This window comes from Nicotiana tabacum, chromosome 11, assembly GCF_000715075.1.
Source record: "Nicotiana tabacum cultivar K326 chromosome 11, ASM71507v2, whole genome shotgun sequence".
Taxonomy (NCBI): Eukaryota; Viridiplantae; Streptophyta; class Magnoliopsida; order Solanales; family Solanaceae; genus Nicotiana; species Nicotiana tabacum.
In genome coordinates, this window is record NC_134090.1 from 79,421,930 (window position 1) to 79,446,397 (window position 24,468).

General features: G+C 38.1%; 1 protein-coding gene across 1 annotated transcript; it reads left to right on the forward strand.

Annotated features, from left to right (window-relative positions):
* Positions 1 to 4,943: 4,943 nt before the first annotated feature.
* On the forward strand, positions 4,944 to 23,722 carry LOC107793803 (uncharacterized protein At5g03900, chloroplastic). Its single transcript, XM_075225235.1, has 13 exons — positions 4,944 to 5,609; positions 7,263 to 7,370; positions 7,466 to 7,566; positions 7,698 to 7,778; positions 10,379 to 10,451; positions 10,534 to 10,599; positions 12,258 to 12,344; positions 16,305 to 16,370; positions 20,461 to 20,603; positions 20,692 to 20,778; positions 20,864 to 20,927; positions 22,045 to 22,188; positions 23,182 to 23,722. The coding sequence occupies exons 1-13, from the start codon at positions 5,232 to 5,234 to the stop codon at positions 23,323 to 23,325; spliced, it is 1,542 nt and encodes a 513-aa protein (XP_075081336.1). The 5' UTR covers positions 4,944 to 5,231; the 3' UTR covers positions 23,326 to 23,722.
* Positions 23,723 to 24,468: the final 746 nt, after the last annotated feature.

The following is a 24,468-nucleotide window of genomic DNA, read 5'->3' on the forward strand; positions in this document are numbered from 1 at the left end:
TCAAATTCAAACCCAATTCCCAAAAGGAATGAGTTGTCCCTCCAAATGTCATAAATCTGATTTCGCTCTAGAAAAAGCGGCGCGACAGATAGCCCTTGGGCTTTTATGATCGAGTGAGGACTTGCTCGAACTCGAAGTGAAGTTAGCCCTTAGGCTTTATAGATAGTCCCCGAGTGAGAGTTTGCTCAAACTTGGGTTAAGATAGCCCTTGGGCTTTTATGATCGAGTGAGGATTTGCTCGAACTGTGAAGTTAGCCCTTAGGTTTTATAGATAGTCCCCGAGTGAGAGTTTGCTCAAACTCGGGTTAAGATAGCCCTTGGGCTTTTATGATCGAGCTAGGACTTGCTCGAACTCGAAGTAAAGTTAGCCCTTAGGATTTATAGATAGTCCCCGAGTGAGAGTTGGCCGTCTCTGATCGAGCTAGGACTTTGTTATGGATTTTGGACGTCTCTGATCCGCGTTAATTTGGCCATAGCCTCTTTAGTTCGGAACCTGCCCTTTGGGCTTATTTTCACTTCGAGCTTGCCCGAAGTGTCAGTCCCTGTGGCCTGTAAAATCGAGGGTCGCCTATAAGGTCTTATGGTCTTGAAATTTTAGTAGTTCGTATTCGTTTGTTTTTCGGACGGCACTCCTCAAGCGTGGGGTTAGTTGTTCGAACTTCCATCATGATCGGCCCTTAAACCTGTTTACACAATAGATCAAGAGTATGAAGTAGGAAAGTTTTCTAAAGGCACGAGATATCGGCAAGGAAAAATACTTCTTTCAATATATGATTATACATGCGTGCATGTTTGATGTCATGGCTCGAGTAACCTATATGGGCACGGTTCATTTGACCGTTTGACCCTTACAACATTTTCATGTCGAGAAGCAATTTCCTTGCAACAAAGTAGACATTCGAGGTAATGCCCCCCAGTACTCGAGGCTTATTATAGGGAACCTCAGATACTGTTGAATTACTCTAAGTTAGCACGAACAATGGTTACCTCGTTAAAATCCTCGCCGGAAAACCCATTTGGGACAAAAATCGGTCTAAGGGAAAAATAGTGCAATGCGTGCTTTAAGATCCAAAGGTTCGTACCGATCCTTGTCAGTAGCCTGAAAGTGTTAGTCAAAAAAATAGAAAGAATTGGAACGGGGTCATACATTCATTCGGATTTTGGATATTTAACGTGATCTCCCTCAGTATCAAGTCCCCATGAACTTTGACCTCGATCACTTCTCCTCTTATTTCATGCGAAGCTTCGCCTAAACCCGCTGCTTCTACGGTCTCCGTTGTACGGTTGATATCAATCTCTATTCGACCTTGGCTCTTGATCGATGTCCCTTTTGATCCTATCCATGGGCCTGTTAGGATAAACGAACCCGGAAGGGGTCCCTAGTTGATCATCCTCGACCCTGATCTTCGACTGATTTCGATTATGTACGTCGGCCCAAGTGACAGCCGGGTACTCGATCAAACTTTACTTCAACTGTTGTGAAGCTATGGAACTCTGTTCGTTGAGATCTTGAGTGAAGGCTTGAACAGCCCAATCGTCGGTGACCGGTGGCAGATCCATCCGTTCCATTTGAAATAGAGATGTAAATTCCCTGAGCATCTTGTTGTCTTTTTGCCTTACCTTGAATAGGTCTAACTTTCTAGTTGCAACCGTAATGGCTCCAGCGTGTGCCTTTACAAAGGAATTTGCAAGCATAACAAATGAATCAAAAGAATTAGGTGGTAGATTATGGTACCATACCATGGCACCCTTTGATAGAGTTTCTCCGGATTTCTTCAGCAACACGGATTCAATCTCGTCATCTTCCAAGTCACTTCCCTTAATGGTGCACATATAAGAAGTAACACGCTCATTAGGGTCAGTGGTCCCATTGTATTTGGGAATTTCTAGCATGCAGGATTTCTTCGGGATGGGCTTCGGAGCCGCACTTGGAGGGAAAGGCTTCTGCACGAGCTTCTTCGAATCCAAACCCTTTAGAATCGGTGGTACCCCTGATATTTGGTCAACTCGGGAGTTGTATGTTTCTACCTTTTTATCACTCGCCTCGATTTTCTTTTCTCCTGATTCAATCCATTTAGTGAGCTCCTCGAGCATTTTCATAATTGCCGGGTCAGTCCCCGAGACATTGGCGTTCGATCTCTCCGGTATAGGTTCGGCCCTACGAATAACTTCTGGTTCGGGTTCTGGTTCGATCCTACTTCGTGCTCGATGCTGATTTTGTAGTTGCGCTATAATGGCTTGCTGAGCCTATAGCATTTCAAATATCAATTGGAGGCTGACTCCATCGTCTTCTCCGCCCTGCATACCTTGACCATCTGATCGAACTTCTCTGCGTATGCTACCTTTGGAATCAACACCCAGATTTGCATTTAGGGCGACATGTGAACTGACATCGATGGGATCTACAATTGGTACTCCCTCGAGGCCAGCCTGAGGCACTTCGATCCCTAGGGCGGCTACATTGTCGTTTTCTCCATGAAAACAGAGGTCGTTGTCAGCGTGAGTGGGTACTGCTTGCGAGTTTGACATGTTGATCCTGAAATCAAAAACACTCACAAGAACAAGCGTAAGGTAGTGTGTGTTATGAGAATTAATACCAGACAATCACTATTATCCTTATCCCCACGGTGGGCGCCAAACTGTTTACCCTAAAAATTGGATAATAATTAAACTTATAATGTGGTTTTAAGTATACGTAATTTCACCTAATACCGATTGATAAATATGGAGATTAGTAATAGAAATTAATAATAAGATAAAGCAAACCAGTGTTGCAACGTGATTCAATCCTCGAGCTAGAGTGCCCTTGAACTGGTTAACGCCAAAATAGTTAAGAAATAAGCAAGCTGATGAACAAGAATATAAGCTAAAGAGAAAGTGCTATAATGTTTTGATACGTGAGAACAACATGTCTTACAAATGATTAGAACCCCCTTTATATAGTAGAGGAATTCTACTTAAGATACATTTCTACATATAGAAGGAAATCCCATGATTGGCTGAACAACCAGTCTTGACTTGATTCGTGCCGAGATTCTCGCCACGATCCTTGGCCGATCCCGGATATCTCGATTTTTTGTTACTCGACTTAGCTTCGATCTCTATCTTATTCGGTCTCGATCTTGGTCGACCTCGAGCTTAATCAGTCCTAGGGTCTCAATAACTTAAGAGAAATTTTCATAAAGCACCATCTTTTGGTAGTAATTAGCCATCTATAGATACCATTTGCTATATTACAAATTATAGATACCTTTTGTGTGGTTATAAGATGTATTTGATATATTTAAGCTATTGTATTCATGAATACAATAACAAAAATAGCCGTGAATCTAGGAAGTCCAACTAATGAGTTGTTGTGTTCGAGTGTATTCGACTGTATTCATGGAGTGAAACATGGGATTACAGCTGGACAGATTATTGTATTCAACTTTATTCGACTGTATTCACGACGTGAAATAGGGGATTACATTGTTTTTAAAACGGAAAGTGAATCAATTAACATAATAGACTCCTAATATAACTCAACAAACTCAATTATAACACACAAAATTTGTATTTTCAGTCATAAAGAAGATTCTCAACCAAAAAATACCCCAAAAACATAGCAATCTTCAGAGAAATTATATAATACGTCTAAATACATAAATTATATTAACTAAAAAAATATATGAATATATTCATGGCATATAGCGAGACAGTGAATATAATGAAATACATATAATACAGCGGGATACATTGAAATACAATGAAAAAAACAGTGAATACAATGAAATACATGGAATACAACGAGATAAATTGAATTACAATGAAAAATAAGACAATGAATACAATAAAATGCATGAAAAATACATTGAAATATATTAACAGAAAATCAAGTTGCTCAGCCCCAAATTCCGTCGTCTTTGTTCAAGAACAAACCCTAATTTCCGGCGAATCCGCCATTCACCGGAAGCCGGTAGTGAAAACACGACCCAATGGAGATTGTGGAGAGTGTGAGGATGGGTTGCTATTAACCACGAAATCAAGGAAAACATTGTTTGGTTGCCAGTGTTACAAATAAAACACGACCCAAATTCTTATTGCACAATTTGAGAACTAAGAAATCGATTCAGAATGATGGGTTGCTATTAACCACGAAAATCAAGGAAAACATTGTTTGGTTGCCGGTGTTCGACTGCTGAAGACATAACGTGGATAGTGGTTGCCGGTGTTCGATTGAGAAATACTGGCGTTGAGAGAGAGAGGGGGTGGAGAAAAATCTGAAAGAATGAGAGAGAAAAATAATACAAAGAGTATTTTATGGCTTAAGAGTTGGAGGTAACCATAAATACATATTTGGCTATAAAAATCAAAAGGTATCTATAGAATATAATTTTTTAAAAGGGTATTTATTTAAATAAATAAGGTATTAACCTTTGCTATAGGAAGTAAAAATTCTATAACGTAACCCCGCGCCATAGATAAAAGTCGAGGTCCAAACTTAATCTGCCACGTTCCAGCCTTGGTTAGTCGAACAAAAAGGGGCATCCCGATTTTGACCGTATATAATTTTAACATATCAAGATTATATTATTACTCCTTTTATGCGGGTAAATGGGTATTCTTCAGTAAGGGTGGTAAATGGGGAAGGGTAAATGATCATAGGAGATGTGGGAGAGTGGTGAGATGGCATGCCACGTGGCGTCTACCTCACCCAAATATCAAACCACGTGGATTTTTATTAGTAATACAAATATTTTTTATTACTTTGCTAACGCTAAGGGTAAATTTAGATAGATGGTAGGACGTAGGATAAACATGAACTATTTTTAATAGTACAAGGATAAATTACCCTTATCCCAAATTTATTTCAAAATTGGCTAACACACGTACCTAAATATAAGATAAATACAATCACTATCTTCTATTTGGGGATTAGTATATCCTTACCCCGATCACCAAACGACCCTAAAGGTAATTATGTCAATGAAATACTCGCATTTTATCTCTTGCAACCAAACGACTCCTTAGCCAAACAACTTACGCAAGTTTCCTCTCCTTTCCTTCCCTCACAAACCAAACGACACCAGTCCAACCAATTCATCCTCCCGCTTTCCTGAGCAGTGGCTTCTTCTTCACCAAGCAAATTCCAAATTTAACACCAAGCAAATTCCAAAAGAAAAATCCCCCCTTTTCCCCCACTTCCCATGGGAACATCTTGATTAGGAAGATAAAAGAAGAATTGATAGTCAATGGCCGCCATTTCCACATGCTTCTTCACAGTGAGACCCACCAAGACTCAATCCATCGCATTCCCTCGAAAACCCTCTTGCTTTATTCTAAAACCTTCCAGAATACACTCTGGGTCTTTCAGCAAAAACCTGATTTTAAGGCATAATAGGAGGAGGAGTTCATCAGTTCATTGTAGTGTTGATGTTGAGGTTAAGGCTGGAGGGATTGTGGAGAGTGATAAGCTGCCGTCAGATGTACGGAAAAGGGCAATGGACGCAGTGGATTCATTGGGAAAGAGGGTTACAGTTGGGGATGTTGCTAGTAAAGCTGGCCTTCAGTTGTCTCAAGCTCAGAAAGCTCTCCAAGCTCTCGCTACTGATACTAATGGCTTCTTGGAGGTGATATTTTCTATCTTTTTTTTTTGCCCGACCCCTACTTCTCGCTGTGTTGTTGTGTTGTGTTTGACTAGTGAATATTATTTATTTTTAATTTGTAAAATCAATTGCTTAGTTTGTGAAAATTATTGGGGGTTTTCGTCAATTGATTGTTCGTGTTATTGTATTGTGTTTATTTGAAGTGACTGCAACTTCAATTGCTTTCTGTTCCACTTTCAGAAACTTGACTTTTAACTACGCAATTTCCTTTTGTCAAATCTCAACCTCCACGCTGTTCTGTTGAAAATAACTGAACCTCTCCAGAACGTGACCGGATTTCTTACTACTCAATGGAGATATCATACATGTGTTAATGTAAGTGGTTACTGGACAGTATGGAAGATCCAAGAGATGGTAAAACTGAAAGAATACTACTAAAGTTGCCAAATTTGGATATATTATAAACTTAAATAGCATAAAAGTTCCGGCAAGTATTCTGAGTGCCATGTTATCCCTTTACAATGAGTTTCCTATACCCTCCAAATTCAACCTGTTGGGCACTGGTAGTCCTTATATTTATTTACTACGGATGATTCAAATAAATGATAGACCTGAAAGAGCAGTAATAAAATCACTTAATATACAGTCAAACCTATCTATAACAACCGCGTTTGTTTCAATATTTTTTGGATGCTATAGTGAAGTGATGTTATAAAGGACATATGTTGTATCATAACATAAAAGTTTGGTTCCGAGAAAACTTGACTTTTATAGTGAATGATATAGAGAGGTTTGACTGTATTTGTATTATAAATTAACAAATGGCATTGAAGGTTCTTAAACTATTTTAGGATGTGCATCATAAAAACAGTGAGTTCCACCTCTCAGGTCCTTCAAGTTCTACTTGTTTAGTGCCTATGGTCATCACATTGAATATCAGCCAAAAGAACCTCTAAAAGTAAAATCTCTAGCTCAAGTGGCTTAGTTAATTTTTTTCGGTTAGATATTATTTTTGATAAGGATAGGGAACAATGAAAAGAGAAATAAATGCATCACTTATTTTCCTCTACATTTTCTTTCTTTTAATTTGTGAAGATTTTGATTGATCTTCTGCTAAAATATCATAATTTCCATTGTGTGAGCCAGATATTTGACTTTCTGAAGGTTGATTGAACCAGAAATTTATATTAGGATATTAATGCCAAGCAATTAGATTTGGAGGACGTAATGGTCAGATATAATTTTTTTAAGGGTGTCACTGCATTTTTATGAATAGTCAAGGACCTTTGTTGCCATTAGCACATTTTACCCATGAAGCTTAAATTGGCAACAAGGTGAAGTTTTCGTTAGTTTGATTAAATCAACCTTTTAGAGAAAATAGAAAAGGTTAACACGAAGGATATTAACGATATGCTTAAGAGTGATGGACATTGGTAACTGTAAAGTTCACAACATCCAACGCAAGGTTAATATATGATGTGTCTGTTGACAATTTTGTTCAAGACTCTATTAGATTTTTATGGGCGAGTCCTCTAAATTTTTGTAGAATATAATTTACAAATTGAAATTTTTACTTCTTTCTTTTGGAAGTTAATCACCCTTTAATGGATGACTTGAAGAGCAATGCATCTAGTCCACATCTTGATTGTTTATTGATGGCTAATTTGTTTTTGGCAGGTGTCAGATGAAGGTGATGTCCTTTATGTATTTCCTAAGGATTATCGTTCAAATCTCACCGCTAAATCATTTAGGATGAAGGTTGAGCCTTTCCTGGAGAAAGCAAAGGTATTAATCCTTTTTTATTGTTGATTTCGGTGCGTGTTATTTGAATAGGTTTACCCATAATAGTTCTCTTCTGAGTGAGTCTCGATACTTTGCAGCTTGCAGGTGAATACTTAGTGAGGGTTTCCTTTGGTACAGCATTAATTGCTTCAATTGTCATTGTCTATACAACCATAATTGCTATCCTCTCTAGTAGAAGGTATCCGGAGACATACCAAACGTCTTGAAATCATTTTCTGCCTACTTTTGCTTGAAATACTTATTTTTCTAAAATCATCGTTTTTTCCTTTCTAATGGGCTATTTGTCTCTGACATTTGCTTTCTTTACAGTGAAGAAGACAACCGGGGAAGACGAGGCAGATCTTATGACAGTGGTTTCACATTTTACTTAAGTCCAACTGATTTATTCTGGTAATTATAATTTGAGCATTATTTTGGAAGAAGCAAGGTGGCTCGGTGCAGTTTTTTTTGCACTTGTTTTGCTTTTTGAAGTTTATAAAGGGACTCACTTATGGGCTCCTCTGAACATTAGCTTTTTTATTTTCCTGATAACCGATCAATCCCCGAAGAGCAGTGGAGCATGGTGTGGATGATGGGCCCACCCCTCTATCCTTCTCTTTCTTAAATACTAGACTTTCGTCTGCAACAAGGTTTGGATCCATGACATGTGCCTAACCCACACATCGTGCTCTTACGACTAGACCATGGGGGCTGGCCTCCTTTGAGCATTCATGTCCTTGTACTTTCAACTGATTCCAAGGTTTTTTTGTTATGTTTATATAAGTTGTAACAGAATGAGATCACCTATTTAGGGAAATTTAGTGTTTTCTTTTCCTTTATTCAGTATTAACTTATTACCCCTCCTGAGTGAACCTTATTTGTAGGATTTATTTTCCTTATTGTTGGTGTTGTCCAGCTTGGTTTATACTTTTTAGTTTTTACAACAGATCCGTCCAGAAAATGAGAAAACAAATGGCCCTATTGTTGACTCTTTTACTAGTAGCTATGAGCCACCACCTCTGCTGCTTGAGATCTACTAGTTTCATCACTGACTTTTGTTTCTTCCCATAAGCTTGCTTTGATAGATTGAATCCCTCTATTGCTCTCTTTCATGTACTGTTTTGAGACCCCCAGTCTGCTTTCATTCTCATGACAATGAGGTGTTTGAGTTCTTTACTGTCAGCTAGGATATATTATGGACAGACAGCTAGGAGGGGGTGGGGGGAAGCAATTTTTTGGTGGCAGCAGCATTGGTCATGGTCTGGCTAAGAGCTGGCACCATTGTTCGAAGGCTAGTGGGTTTTATGAGGGATGAGAAAAAGTAGTTAGGCCCAGATGCTGCTTAGTGGTCTGTCCTAGTGGTACAACTGAATCAATTTTACTTTGTCTTGATGATTTTTAGCAGGGTGTTGGTGGCCTATACGGTCACAAAAATAACAAGATATAGTTTTTTTTTCTTCCAACAAATGGATGTAAAACACGCACTCAAAAAAGATACAGATCAACTGCAATTTTTTCATACAGAACCATCTCAAATAACATGTCCTAGTTTAATTCCTTGTTATTTTATCAGTTTTCGAGCTGTGAAGATCAAGTGACTATTGATCTTCAAAAAGCATGTTATATGTTGTGAACGCCCTGAGTCCAGTCCCTGCTCCTTGTCCTTCTCGAGGCAAGCAAAGGGAAGAACTAGGGCCAACTGGGTGTCAATGGTTGTGTGGAACACGTTGTGCCATTTCTCTCTTGGCTTCTTAGTATCTGCTTGAGTGGCGTTTCACCTCCCCGTATTCGTTTTAGTCTCAAACCTAAGCAATTAAACTACAAATTACAATCCTGCATTGAGGGAGGTGAGCTTAGAATAAACCAACCTTGAGTTGCACCCAAGGGTGTGACCTAGTGGTTAGTAAAGTGGATTGAGAACCATGAGGTCTTAGGTTCAAATCCGTTGCATGGAAACAAAAGGACTAGATGATTTCTTCCCATTTGCTCAAGCTTTGGTGGACAGAGTTACCCGTTACCTGTGCTGGTTGGAGGTAGCAGGTACTTTGTGGAACTAGTCGGGTGCATGCAAGTTGACCCGGACACTACGGTTATTTAAAAAAATAATAATAAACCAACCTTGAGTTCAAGTACTTCAGATTAACTGTTCCTTCGAGTTGGGCAAGACCCCATGCTGATGGTTGAGGCAGAAACATAAGTAAGATGAGTAGAATTGTTTTTTTTTTTTTTTTTAGAATGGTAAAATTTTATAAAAAAAACAGCACAAAGATTGTGCAGTTAGAAGTGACAAATATACATGCTCCAAGAAAAAACAAAAAAAAGATAAGAATCCCCCCTACAACAAAAAATTTACAGGGAGTCTACGATGTCAAGTATTGATTCAGTATTCACATATCATACACAGGGCATTCTTTACAGCAAAAAAGAAAAAGTTGTAAACAGTTCATTTTTATTATCTGAATGGAGTTCCTTTCTCCTCAAAACATCTGGGTTCCTTCCATTCCAGACTATCCACCAAATACAGCCTGGGATCATCTGCCACCATTTCTTCTTCCTAACACCACCCCGATATCTCAAGTGGTCAGTTGTATCATTTGGCATGATCTAATTCATTCTGACTATACTCAGAAACAAGTTCCACAATTGAGTTAACCCAAATAAAAGGAGCTCTATTCATTTGAAAAAGTAACAGTTGTAGCACTAAGACAGTTTTATCTTTTCCTTTTTTCTTGATCGATTGGTAACCATGTCAGCGAGCCTAATTTCCTAAAAGTACTCTAAGGTATTGCATGCAAGAACTTTTAGTGCTTAACTGTTTAGAAAAAATATAGTTATTTCTCACATTTTAATGTTCTAACCTAGCAAGTGTGATACATGTTCAATGGAATAACTTGATAGTGACCCGCATATGAGTGAGCATGATGCTTTTTCCATTTTGAAATATTATGTAGCATGGTTAGAAGCTTCATTATAGAACTGGGCACCTTTCTAATCTACTAAGTTTCTTTTAGGTATTGGGATCCATACTATTATAGGAGACGACGAGTTCGCGAAGAAAGTGGTGGGATGAACTTCATTGAATCTGTATGTGTTAAAGGCATTGGAGCAGAGCTTTTATATTTGCATCTGATTCTGACATGTCTAACAGTTGTTGCTCAATTTGTAGGTTTTCTCCTTTGTATTTGGTGATGGTGATCCAAATCAAGAGATTGAAGAGGAGAGGTGGAAGTTGGTAATAATTGAGCACTGAATTTAGCGGTCCGTTGCTTTTTTTTGTTCCTTTTCTTATTTCTGCGGTGGGGGTGGCTTGGGCATGTGAATAATGGGAGAGGAACTGGAAAAGGATGGCCTTTGGTGGAATTAGAATCTTACACATGTTGGATAGAGTTGCAACCACTAAGCTACAACTCCAAGCCCAGTGGTCTATTATTTTCAATATTTCATTGCTGACACTGTGATTACTTGTCTGCTTTTATGTTTTCCTCTTTTCTTCTTCCTGCTTCTGGTAACTCCTTGCCTGCTTTTTGGTTAATCTCTACCATCTTAAAATGACGTGAGATATTAAGATGTTCTAGTTAAATTGTTTTGCATAACAACGTTTTTTTCCACAATCACTTGTTTTATTTTTGTTGTTTCTGTACAGCATCATCTTTTTGCACTTACAAATTTTTTGCCTATCTAGCTACCTTATCAAAAAAAAAAAAAAAAACTTGTTGACACCCAGGACATTATTGTGGTAAATTTGTTTAGATAAGGGGGTATGTATCCTGGATGAAGTGATCGATGCTTCAATCTTTCTAGTGTCTATCATACAGACAACTAAGAAGGTGACTTGTAGTCATACCTTTGTATCTGAGTTTGGTGGCAAATACTTTGAAGGGAGGGATGTGCGATTCCTGTTTCTTTTTTTTTTGGGAGAGAAGAAAATGCCAATGCTCCTCTCATTGTCTCATGATGCTACTTGGGTAATTGAGTGATGAATAGAAAGAGTGAGGAAGTACATTTTTGCATGGTGGCCATTTAGGATTATCAATGCTTACTGTTAACTTTTTCTTTCTTTGGGCTGGGAATAAATTAAAATTGGGTTGACTATTGGATCATGGGTGTATAGTTTCCCATAATGAATAATTGGCTGAAAATTGGCTTCTTACTTTATCAGTCATTGGGTCTTGGATGCAATTAGTTAGTGGCTTATTGCCCTTTGCTGGGCTACTTTAAAAGGAATTATAAAGTTTTATTTAGTCTATTGGGTGCCTTTATGGTTACGTTGATCTTCATTTCTGATACTAAACTAAAAGGACACTCAAGGAAGTGTGAAATCAAAGAAAGGGATCCGCAACTGTTGGTGCAGAAAATAGAGAAGAATAATGAGAAAAATACCTGCAATGTGTTTTATTATTGCAAGCTATTTACAACACAATAAACAATTGGAAAACATAACACAATCTTGGAGTAATAATAATTTGGCATCTAATCACATTGTGTTGCTAGTTTTAGTAGTGCCAATATCTGCTGATTTTCGTATCCTAGTTTAATAAAATAGAAACAGCTTGGGTTGAATTAGGTAACTTCTCATAGCCCCATGTTTAATATCCGATGGAACTTCTTGCCTCAGATGATACTGATGAACCAAGCTAATGGCTTGGAATTGTCTATTCTGATAACCAAATAAGAACACTTCTTAACTCACCAAGTGATTTCTCTTGGGACAATCAGTGTAAGGCATTACTTTGTCATTGAAATGGTATGTTTGCACAATGTTTCATCTATTTACTTTCTGATTTTGATAGTTTAATATATCTACTGTCGCTAACTTTTTACATTTTTATGTTAAGATCAGATACTACTTGTAATATGTAGTAGTTACCATTGTCTAAAAACTTTTTGCAGGTAGGGCAATATATATCATCAAATGGTGGCGTTGTTGCTGCTGAAGAACTTGCTCCCTTTCTTGATGTGGAGACTCCTAACAAAACGGTACTTGATGGGCTTTACATGATCTAAATGTTGGATTTCTTTTTCATTATTGCTTGCTTTTTCTTTCCGCCAACACTGCAGAAGTTGTGCTGTAATTTTTGTTTATTCGGCATTTTCAGGAAACTATTTTCAAACCCATTGAACATTTGATAATCCAAGGGTTCATGTTTTCATGATCCAGTACCTAATGTCTTGTTAATTGTCTTTCTTGCTTTATTTCTCTGTGAGGGGAATTAATGGCAAAGAGAAAAGGAGATTGGTGAATCTTCTATGTTTGACAGAAACAAAATTGCATCAAATGGATCAATTACGTATTAGGCAGATAGGGGGGTCGAGATGGATTGAATGGGCTGAACTGGAAGCACAAGGCAGTAGTGGAGGAATCCTAGTTTATTGGGATAAGAGAAGATAAAGCTGCTTAGATAATTATATAGGGCAACATTCAATTACTGTGTTTCTAGCTGAAGAGAATATTGGTTTTCAATTTGCATTCACAGGGGTTTATGGACCTTGTAATCGAAAAGCAAGGAGGACTGTTTGGAAAGAGATGGGAGCAGTTATTGGGGTAATCTCTCAACCATGGGTAAGTGGAGGTGACTTAATGTTGTCAAATTTGAAGAGGAAAGATTAAGCAAAGCCAGAAATACAAGAGCTATGAGAGAGTTTAATAGAACAATTCAAAATTTGGATTTGCAGGATTTACCACTTCATGGAGGAGAATTTACATGGTTCAGGGGTGATGACAATTGATGTGCGTCAAGGATAGATAGGTCTCTAATTTCAGAAAGCCGGGGTGAGCAATTCAAGTTTGTTAAGCAGAGAGTACTGCCCAGGGTGACATCTGATCATTGTCCCATCATTTTGGAGTGTGGTGACTGGAATAAGGGGAAGGGATATTTCAAATTTGAAAATATGTGATGTGAGCACAAGGATTTTAATGAATTGGTTAATAGTTGGTGGAACTCATATTGCATTCAGGGAAGCCTAGATGAGATTTTAGCGAAAACGTTGAAAATGTTAAAGATTGATTTAAAAAAGTGGAACAAGGAAGTATTTGGGAGCTTGGAGCCTTGGAGGAGAGGAAGACAGGGCTATGTCCAAGTTGGAGAGAATAGATCAAGGAAGGGAACAATATCAGAACGATGAGCACAATGAAGCTGACAGTTTCTGTTTTAAAAGAATTAGAGGAGATTGCTATTGCGGAGGAGATTAGTTGGAGACAGAAATCTAGGTGTTTATGGGTTGAACAACGTGACAGGAATACGAAGTTTTTTCACAAACAGGCATATGCACACTAGAGGTTTAATTGTATTGATAAAATGCTCATAGATGGAGAATTGGTGGATGATGAGAAGCTTATCAAAGATCACATATTAAAATTCTATGGAAAATTGTTTCCAGAATCTGAGCAATGGATACCATTGTGGGAGGATGAGGGTATTGAAAAAATAACAGATGAGGATAAGGAGTGGTTACAAAGACCTTTTTCCGAGGAGGAGGTGATTAAAGTTGTTAAGTTATTCAAGGGAGATAAGGTACCTGGTCCTGATGGTTTTAACATGTTTTTTTTCCGAAAGTGTTGGAACATTATTGGGAAGGATGTTTGGAGAGCCGTGGATTGTATCCATCAGGAAGGTATTTTCACCGAGAATATTAATTCTACTTCTATTGCTCTCATTCCTAAGAAGAAGGGGGCAGTGGAAGTAAAAGATTTCATACCAATCAGTTTACTAGGAAGTGTCTACAAAATAATTGCAAAATTGTTGGCTGAAAGACCTAAGGGGGTGATTGGGAAATTAATTTCAGATAAGCAAAATGCCTTTGTAAAAGGGAAGCAAATTGTTGATGCTGCCATGATAGCAAATGAATGCTTGGAATATCTTTTCAAGAGGAAGATGAAAGGTGTGGCTTTTAAGTTAGATTTGGAAAAGGCCTATGACCATGTTAACTGTTCATGCATATTAAGCATTATGAAACAAATGAATTTTGGGGATAGATGGATTGGATGGATAAAATATTGCATATCCGCAATTAGTTTCTCAGTTCTGATTAATGGAAGCCCACAGGGATACTTTAAATCATACGGGGACTTAGACAGGGAGATCCATTGTCTCCCTACCTATTTTTGTTGATGATGGAAATCTTGAGTAGAATGCTTAAAAAGCAGAAAATCTAGGGTGGTTGAAAGGGTTAAAGTGTGTTAGATATGGGGAGGCAGAGATAAAAGTGTTACATGTTCTCTATGCTGATGATACTTTAATTTTGTGTGAAGCTATAAAAGATCAGTTGCTATATCTCAGAGGAATCTTACTAGCTTTTGAAGCAGTATCTGGTTTGAAAGTGAATCTGGCAAAGGATAGTGCGTTTAGCATCAATGCTGAAGATGACATAGATGATTTGGTTAGAGTTATGGGATGTAAGGTGGAGCCGCTACCAACTACCTATTTAGGACTTCATTAGGTGCTAAAAAAGAATTATCAGAAGATGTGGCAAGGAGTCTTGGATAGGTGTAGCAGTTAATTGGTCCCTTGGAAAAAACAATACCTATCATTTGGGGGTAGACTAACACTGGTTAATAGCGTCTTGGATGGTATCCCAACTTATTTGATGTCTTTAGAATGCCAGCATCTGTAGAAAAAAAAATTAAATACTATAAAAAAATAAGTTTTTATGGGAAGGCAACGCTGATAGCAGAAAGTTTCATTTGATCATATGGCAAGAGGTGATGAAAGAAAAAAACAACAAGAAGGGGGGGGGTGAGGAACTTCAGAATGCATAATAAAAGCTTATTGTTCAAATGGTTTTGGAGGTACAGTGATGGCAGTGCTAGGTTATGGAAGCAGCTCATAGATGCAAAATATGGAAAAAAGAGACAGCTGGGCTCCTTGTTTAGTCCAATCCTCTTCTAGAGGCGGAGTTTGGACTACCATTAGTAGTCTATGGGATGAATATACACAATTTGTAAAGCTGATATTGGGAGATGGTAAAAGTTTCATTTTTGGTCTGATGTATGGCTAGGGAATGATTGTGTAAGACAAAAGTTTCCAGTTCTATATAGCTGTTCAACAAATAGAAAGGGGAAGGTAGCAGACTTTTATTCAAGTAATGGTTGGCAGTTGATTTTCAGAAGGGGTCTCAATGACTGGCAGATAGAGGAGTTTGCTCAGTTGATGCAAATCCTTAGTACTGTCAGACTGGAAGAAAATAGGAGAGATTCACTGATTTGGGCAGCATGTAAAGATGGAAAGTTCACAGTCAGAGGATGCTACAGTTTATTACTGAAACAACAAGGATTATATGAAATAGAATGGCCATGGAAAGCTATATGGAGGACAAAGGAACCTGTTAAAGTTCCTTGTTTTGGATGGATTGCAGCTAAGGGAGCATGTCTTACTCAGGAGAATCTGAAAAAACGAGGTTTTTCTTTAAGCAACAGATGTTATATGTGTGAAGAAGAAATAGACAGTCAGTCATCTCTTTATTCATTGCAGGGTGGCAAAACAGTGTTGGGAGCTCTTTTTAAACATGTACGGTGTTAAGTGGGTAATGCCTAACAGTATTAAGAGCTTGTTGGAACAATGGCATCATCAGAAAATGGCAACAAGGAAACGAACAGTATGCAGGACAATTCCTTTGTGTGTTTTATGGACAATATGGCTGGAAAGAAATATTATTTGTTTTGAAGGTAGAAAACAACATATTTTCAGAATTATAAATAACTGTCTTTTGAACTTGTATTTTTGGTGTGATAGAGGTACTATTGAAACCATGGAACAATACTTGGACTTTTTAGAAGAGAGAGGAGATCTGTAGTTGCCATGTTAGTGGCAGATGGACTGATGTAACTTGTACCATCTTGGTGCCTTTTTAATAAATCTTACCTTTTAAAAATAAAACATTGGCTTGAAAAATGATCTGAATTGACCTTTGAATTACCTCTCTGTGGTTTTCTCCTGACAGGATGATGAGTCCTACATCCTTCCAGTGCTTTTGCGGTTTGATGGTCAGCCAGAAGTAGATGAGGAGGTAGGGAAAAGCTTTATCTGTAATATATTTGTTTGAATTTTTCACTTCAGATTATTATGGATGAAGGCTTTTTCTGTGCACATGGCTTTATAAAATGATTAGGTGTGCTCTGTCATAGTGCAACCTTGGCTGCAAGATATCTCGAGGATCATTTTTAGCTTCTGAATTTTCTTGTGTGAAAGTCTCCACTCTCATTATCTGAAACCTAGTGGGCGATAGACATCGGAAGTTATTAAACTTCGGTGAATTTGTCAGTTTACCCACTAAACTTTTATCTCCTCTTTTCAATTAAAACCTTATTAACACTCTTGCCTCTGCCAGCCATTTCATTTAGACTCTTCGCTCTGTTGCATGGAATCTCCAATTTGTAAGGTACTTTTGTTGATTGGTTATGACATGGATATGGTACCTTGTACATTTTAAAGAATTTGCCAAAAACTTAACATGCTCATCTCAGATTCAGACCTGAACTCTAACCGACTCATAATTTCGAGCTGTTTGAAAGAGCATTGATTATCATAAGTTGATCCTGAAGGGATATTTGAAAAGGTTAAATATATCCTCCGAATTTCGAACTGAGTCAAATCTTATTCCTAATCTACAGATTTGGATAATAAAGCTCAAGATATGGTATAAAGAAGTTTTTTCTATTTTTTTTTTAAATTCCAGGTTTAGTCATCAACAGTTTAAATGAAAATAGAAATGTTAAACTAAAAGAAACAACAAAGGGGACTATGAAAGAGAGTCAATGTTACAATATGCAAGTTGATGTAAGCATTTATTTCATTTTAACTCTTCTTTTTTCTTTCTCGACATTTATTAAAGCGTTTTTTTGCATTCGAGTACAAAGAGCACCTCTTTACTAAAATTCCAATGATCAAATTAAAAGTAATGGTTGATTTGCCCTATTGTGTATATTGCAAGGTGTCTGCATTTGCATAGACGTTTGGGATCTAATGTAAATGTTCTTATAGTTTCTTATGCGAGCAACCAACATAGGGTGCTGTAACGAAAAGTGATATGAACTATGAAGGGCTACTGAGGTATCACGACCCCAAATCACCCCGGTCGTGATGGCGCCTAACGCAGTACTAGGCAAGCCGAATCAACCCAAATAACATAAAGTTCTTTTGTAAATTCATTTCCAAATCAGTTATGAACACAAGTCTTGCATTTAATTTAACAAAATACGCGGAAGAAAACAGGTACGTAAATACATCCACACCGCCCGATCATGGTGTCACTAGTCATGAGCCACTAAGATACTGTCCAGTACTGTCTATTCAATACAAGAAGAAAAGACTGAAATAAATAACACTAAGGATAGGAAGGAGAAAGGCAGGGCTGCGAACGCCGTGCAGCTACCTTGCTATCTCCGAAAATACTCAGAAGCTGCTGAAAGCTCTCACTCTGATGCTCGGGCACCTGGATCTGCACACAAGGTGCGGGAGTAACATGAGTATGCCAACTCAGTAAGTAACCAAAGTAAATAAAGTCTGAGTGCAGTGACGAGCATTTAAATCATATACATAATCTAACATAAAATCTCAATGGAAATATCAAAGTCAAATCCGTTGTTCAAGTTCCAAACAATTCGCAAAAAAAACTTTAGTTTCAATGAAAGTTATTTAAAACATTTGATCAACATATTTTCAATAGAGGCTCAGTATAAAGGGCAGTGAAAACAGTGATTTCATAAACAAGCCCCTCGGGCAAGGTATCACTCATAAGTATGGCCCCTCGGGCAAGCCTCTCAGTCGCTCGTGACTCAACTCTTGTCAATCAGTACTCACACTCGGCTCTCCTGCTCAATAGATATCTCATAATAATAACCTCTGCGGCGTGCAGCTCGATTCGTAATATATAGTCGACTACGCTCACTGGGGGTGTGCAGACTCCGGAGGGGCTCCTACAGCCCAAACGCTATATCGCTGCGGCGTGCCGCCCGATCCAACATATCGTTGCGGAGTGCAGCCCGATCCATAACATATATATAATCCTCACCATTAGGTCCTCAACCTCTCTCAGTCATTAACCTCGCAGCCACTCGGGCATCTCAGTGAAAATCAGGGGACTCAGCCCAAACAGTTTCTATATAATTGAAAGTAGAGTAATGAAACTGAATCAAACAATAAACAGGTAAAACCATGAGTTAGGATCCGCTTTCGAATCAAAACAGTGTGAGGAAAGTAGTAAAATACCCCTAAGGGTCCAGACATGTCGGCACAAGGCCCCAAACATGTCATTCAGCCCAAATTAACAAATTCATTTTTAAAACACATGGATATCATATACAGTTTATCAAAATATGCAACTATACAGTCGCCACGGGACGGACCAAGTCATAATCCCTACGGGTGCACGCCCACACGCCTGTCACCTAGCATGTGCGTCACCTCATTTTATCAAAACAGTACGAAATTCTGGGGTTTCATACCCTCAGGTCCAGATTTACAATCGTTACTTACCTCAAATCGGTCTAAACTTTAGCTCACGATGCCCTTGCCTCTCGAATTGGCCTCCAAATGCTCCAAATCTAACCAAAATCAGAATCATAACATCAATATATGCTATGAGAACAAAGCCCACGCGAAAATAATCAAATTACATCATTTCAGAATCCGATAAAAATCACATCACTAGAATCCTTATCCTCCCACGAGTCCATACATACGAAGAACATCAAAATCGGACCTCAAATGGCCCCTCAAATCCCCAATTTAAACTCTCCAATTTCAAGCCCTAATTCTCCAATTTTAACCCTTAAATTCCACTAATTTCATGTCTAATCAGTTAGAAACCACCATAGAATTGAGTATTGAGTTCAAAAATCTTACCTCCAAGTGTTACCCCTCGAATCCCTCGTCAATTTCTCTCAAAGAGCTTCAAAGCTATCCAAAAATGGTGAGAAATGAGCTGAAAATCGCGAAGATGGCTTTTTATACTTTCTGCCCAGGTGCTCCCTTCATCGCGAACACGGTCAAAGCCTCGCGTTCGCGAAGCACAAAAAATCCACTGCTCAAATTTCCTCTTTCGCGAACGCGAGAACCCTCCCGCGAACGCGTAGCTTCACCTGCCAGACCCTTCGCGAACGCGTTGTCCTCTACGCGAACGCGTAGAAGAAATCCTTGGGGTCCAGCTGTTCCATCTTTCCTCTTCGCGAACACGTTCAACTCCTCGCGTTCGCGATCCTTCCAGTGGCCACACCTTTGCGAACGCGAGCTCCCCTTCGCGAACGCGAAGAACAAATCTCTGCAACAAAATACCAGAAAATCTGCTATCCTTTCAAAGTCCAAAATGATCCGTTAACCACCCGAAACTCACCTGAGGCCCCCGAGGCCTCAACCAAACATGCCAACCAATCCTAAAACATCATTGAAACTTGTTCCAACCTTCGGAACACTCAAAACAACACCAAAACATCAATCATCATCGGATTCAAGCCTAAGGATTTCCAAACTTTCAAATTCCGCAAATGATGCAAAAACCTATCAAACCTCATCCGAATGACCTGAAATTTTGCGCACACGTCACAAATGACACAACAGACTTACTCCAATTTCCGGAATTCCATTTCGACCCTGATATCAAAATTTCAACTGCCGACCGGACAACGCCAAAATTTCAATTTCGCCAATTCAAGCCTAAATCTACCACGGACCTCCAAAATACCTTCCGATCACGCTCCTAAGTCCCAAATCACCTAACGAAGTTATCCATACCATCAGAATTCACATCCGAGACCTTCTACCCATAAGTCAACATCCGGTTGACTTTTCCAGTTTAAGCTTACTCAAAAGAGATTAAGTGTCCATTCTTCTACAAAACCACTCCGAACCCAAACCAACCAACACGATACGATGAAATACAGCTGAACAACACATAAAGAAGCAGAAATGAGGGAAACAGAGCGGTAACTCATGAAACGATCGGCGGGTTGTTACATGAGGCAAGTAGGTTTAGGGGCTATATGCATAAGTCCATGGTTGTTGAGGAGCTTTTGATGTCGCTTTCCCTATGTTGCGGGCCCAATAATCTTTTTACACTCCTATATTCTCTCATGTGCTTGTCCTATAATATTTTTTTCCAGGGAAATATCCTGTACCAATTTCCATCACTTCAGCGTACGGCTGCTCCACAAAGGAGTGGAAGGAAGGAGTACGTAGGAAAAAGATGGACTGACTGGGTTGGACAGGTGGAAAGATTTCTGCAAGAAAAGAAGTGGCAATTTAGGTATCATTTTTGTCTTGGTTGTTGGTGATTTGAATTCGTCACCTATGGATTTAACTTTAATTTCGCTAACATAGGTTTTACATTTCAGTAAAACAAGCTCATCGGAAAAGGCATTGGTCATTGGATTGGGTGGGCTCAATCTGTTTGGAGTGATTATTCTTGGTACCATGTTGAAGTATGGGTCTCCATGTGGTCTTTAGACTTTTTAAGTTTTGCTTCTATATTTTTCTTACATCTACTGCTTAAACTGCATTTTGAAGGAACATGACAGTCAGTCCAAGTAGCTTCATCTCATTTGTGTCAGAGATATTTCCATTACTTCAGGTATCATCTGTTGTATCATTCCTGAGCAAAACTTGTTTTAGTCTATTATATCATCCAAGTATCGAGATCATTCATGTCTGCAACTGTTTATTTCTCACTTGAGAACATTCATGTTGTATGCAATCACAGCATATAAAGACTTCTTGACATCTTTTTGGGTGATAAAAAACATGGAGCTGATTACTTCATTTGGTTATTTTGCTCTTTTTCTTTCAATGTTGTTTAGTGCATCAGGAATTTACTACTCTTTTGAACTGGATGATGTGCTTGATTAGTTGTAAAGTGACTCGGTAACTGCGAAAACATTATCTTGAAATATTGCTTGCAGTTTGTTAAAGGCTTATTTGAGGTGCACTTAAACGTTGAAGCTAGATTATGAGCTTCCCCTTGCTTACGTGGCGCTGTAGTGTTTGTGCTAAGGTGCTAAGGTGTGCGGTTCATCACCCATGGGTTGTGTTTTTAAGCGGTGGTGCTAGACAATAAATATAGCTGGCAAACTAATACAGTAACCCAAAAAAAAAAAAGCTATTAATGAGTTTTTAATTATTAGGAATAAGAAATTAATTCTTTTAGTATAAGAAAACTAGTTTTGAAAACATAAAATTACATCTTCTCATACAAATGGTTGACTTTCTTTTTACTTCGAATATTTTGTGTAATTATAGTTATTTCAATTATTTTTACCTAAATAGTTATCTTTTAAGTTTGTAATAATTTTTCGTTGCATTACATATATATTTTCCATTTCTTCTTTTTTAAGCGCCTTTCTTCGTCAAATCTCATGCTTTAATTCTGCTGGGGCCTCTGGCCCAGCAGACTTTTGCACTTTTCACATTTCACTACTATGGTTGCCTGATTGTTGAGTATTACTTAAGCTTTACCATGATCGAGCCTGAATTTTTATCTGCTATTTGTGAATTTTGGCCTCAGTTAAAGTAGATTAATTATTGTAAACTCCAGCGCTAGTTGATTATCAATCAATAATTGCAAACAAAATGTCTTGATTGATTCTTATATTGTGCAGTCTTTAATGTGACTCGGATGTATTCATTTGTTTTTTGGAAGTGAATAAGCATTTCAAAGTACTCATTTTTAACTGTATGCTATTACTTGGCAGATTTATGCTGGCTCATTTTTCACTATTCCCCTGATCCGATGGTTTCTTGTTCGAAAGAGAAATGCTGATATTGAAAGAAGAAATCAAGCAAGGGAACAATATGCCCGAGCACTTGAACGGCCTGATCTGGCACTACGGCGAAAGGTATGAATAGTTTTCTGCTTAGTTTGCTTATGTTTTCCCCATTTCAGAACTTCAGTTTCCGTGCTTCAAATTCCACATTTTACAATAATAACATCTATATGTAAGAAAAGCTAGCTATCCATAATTAATTGAGAAATAGGAAAGATAAAAATCTCATACATGATACACCTACTTCATATTCAATTTGTTGAAGAATTAACGGTGAAGGCCAATGAGCAAGGTAGTTAAAAAGTTGAATCCTTTTTAATTCAAATAGTATGTCTCTTCCGAAATTACTATATTAGTTTGGCATGAAACAACATTTTATCAGATTTTATTTTTACCTTAGAATTATTATTTTCTGTGGCTTCAGGAAAGTTTAACAACATTGTAACTGTATATTTCGGTTACTGAACTTGTCTTTACTTATGCCAGTAGAGTTAAACTTGTAGTAGGATGTAAAATGCTTTTTTATGTAATTAATCTTTTATTTTCTCATTGTTTTTTTTTTGGGGGGTGGGGGTGGGGGGGTGGGGGGTGGGGGTTAGAACTTGGATTGCATGATTATGTTTTTCTGTGGTCCTATCATCCTACCTTAAGTTCATGGAAGCAGCTGCCATGCATCTTTACTTGAAACGTCTATTGGGTTATGAGTTCGTAAAATCAATTCCCATATGAGAATGCTTCTTGGAAGGAATGCCATGCACAATCTGTAGTAAATGTTACATGTTTCTCAAGAAAACATAAGAAAATGATGGTAAAGCAATATGTGGTTGGCGAAGTTTATACTTGGTTATTACAGTCTGAAGTATTATTTGGATTTTTAACATGTAACTCTGCAAGTGCAAATGAAAAAGAAAAAAGTAGAAGGGACCTGGTATTTTAGGATTTTGTCAGGCCTTGACAAGGCAATACTCGTGATGCATGATTATGTTCACAACATTTGCTACTTACATCTAGTCATGCCTATTTTCACTAGCTACCAGCTCTCTTAACTATTTCTATAACTTTCAGCTTCTCAGTGCCCGGGATATGGCACAGAGGACTTTTATTGGCCAAGATCGAATTGTTTACAGTACAGACAAGGACTTATACGAGCAAGATTATGATGCACAACAATGGGAGCAGAGATTCCGAGAAATTGAGAAGTCCGAATAGATGTTGTTACTTGAAGATTCTTTTGTCCTGTAAATTCTTGAGTTCCATACACAAAGACTCGGATAAATTATGCCTTTCATCGACTCCAGCAGCAACATGCTCTGAGGAGAATTGGAGCATTCCAAACAGTAGATTTTGATGCAATCAAAACATAAATTTTGATGCAATCAGCAACATAAATCCAGATCTGAGAACCACAAGATTCAACAGAGTAGTTTATTAAGAATGTACAAGTTGTGTACTCAGTATAACATATTTTCTGCTACAAAGGGGTGGTTTTCACGATAAAATTGGCCTCGGTATGACATTTAGTTCATTAAGATGTTAGCTGTGGTTATTCTGTATGTTGAATTTGAAAACATTGTTCTAAACACAAATAATTGAATATTTTCTGAAAGCACTGAACACCGTTCAAACTATTCCATGGAAAACCACGATATAGGGGCTAGTGTAATTAACTATGAACAATTGCGAAATAGTATTACACACTATCATTTTGTAAATTGATATGATGGCTTTAAGCACTGCACGGGATCAGTATACACGTGATTGTATATGTATATTTATACAAGAATTTGCGCAAACATACTTGTATGTATTCTAAATCAGATACACTAAATAGACTTGGTGTAACAACCTGACTTGTATGCGTGGTTGATTTTGATTTTTGGAAGCTTCGGGAATGTTTTGGTAGAGTGAATCTCATTTTAGAAGCTTAAAATTGTTGGAGTTGACCAAGGTCAACATTATTAGTAAACAATTCCGGATTGATGATCCGAGGGTTCCATTAGGTTTGTATGATATTTTTAGACATGTATGTTTGGTTCGGGTCTCAGGTGACCCGAGGTCGTTTTGGCGCTTCTAGTCGAAAGCTAGAAATTTCAACTTAAGAACATTTGAGATCCTTGAGTTTTGATGTTTGATTCTTGACTTGGATATTATTTTTGGTGTTTTGAGCCTTCAAGAAAGTTCGTGTTGGATAATATAGACTTGTTGGGATGATTGAATCGAGTCCTGAAGGGCTCAAATGAGTTTCAGATTGATTTCAGACTATTTTCATGTGTTTTTACTGGTGCTGGTGCTACAGTTGTCGCCTCTGCGATAATCATGTGCAAAGGTGTGAGGTAGCACCTGCGGGTGTTA

Bases quoted from the DNA above. Each gene is read 5' to 3' on its own strand.
- LOC107793803 (XM_075225235.1), top strand. From the start codon at position 5,232: ATGGCCGCCATTTCCACATGCTTCTTCACAGTGAGACCCACCAAGACT. The intron at 16,371-20,460 runs GTAGGGAAAAGC...ATTTTTTTCCAG, and splicing joins AGCCAGAAGTAGATGAGGAG to GGAAATATCCTGTACCAATT. The intron at 20,604-20,691 runs GTATCATTTTTG...TTTACATTTCAG, and splicing joins GAAAAGAAGTGGCAATTTAG to TAAAACAAGCTCATCGGAAA.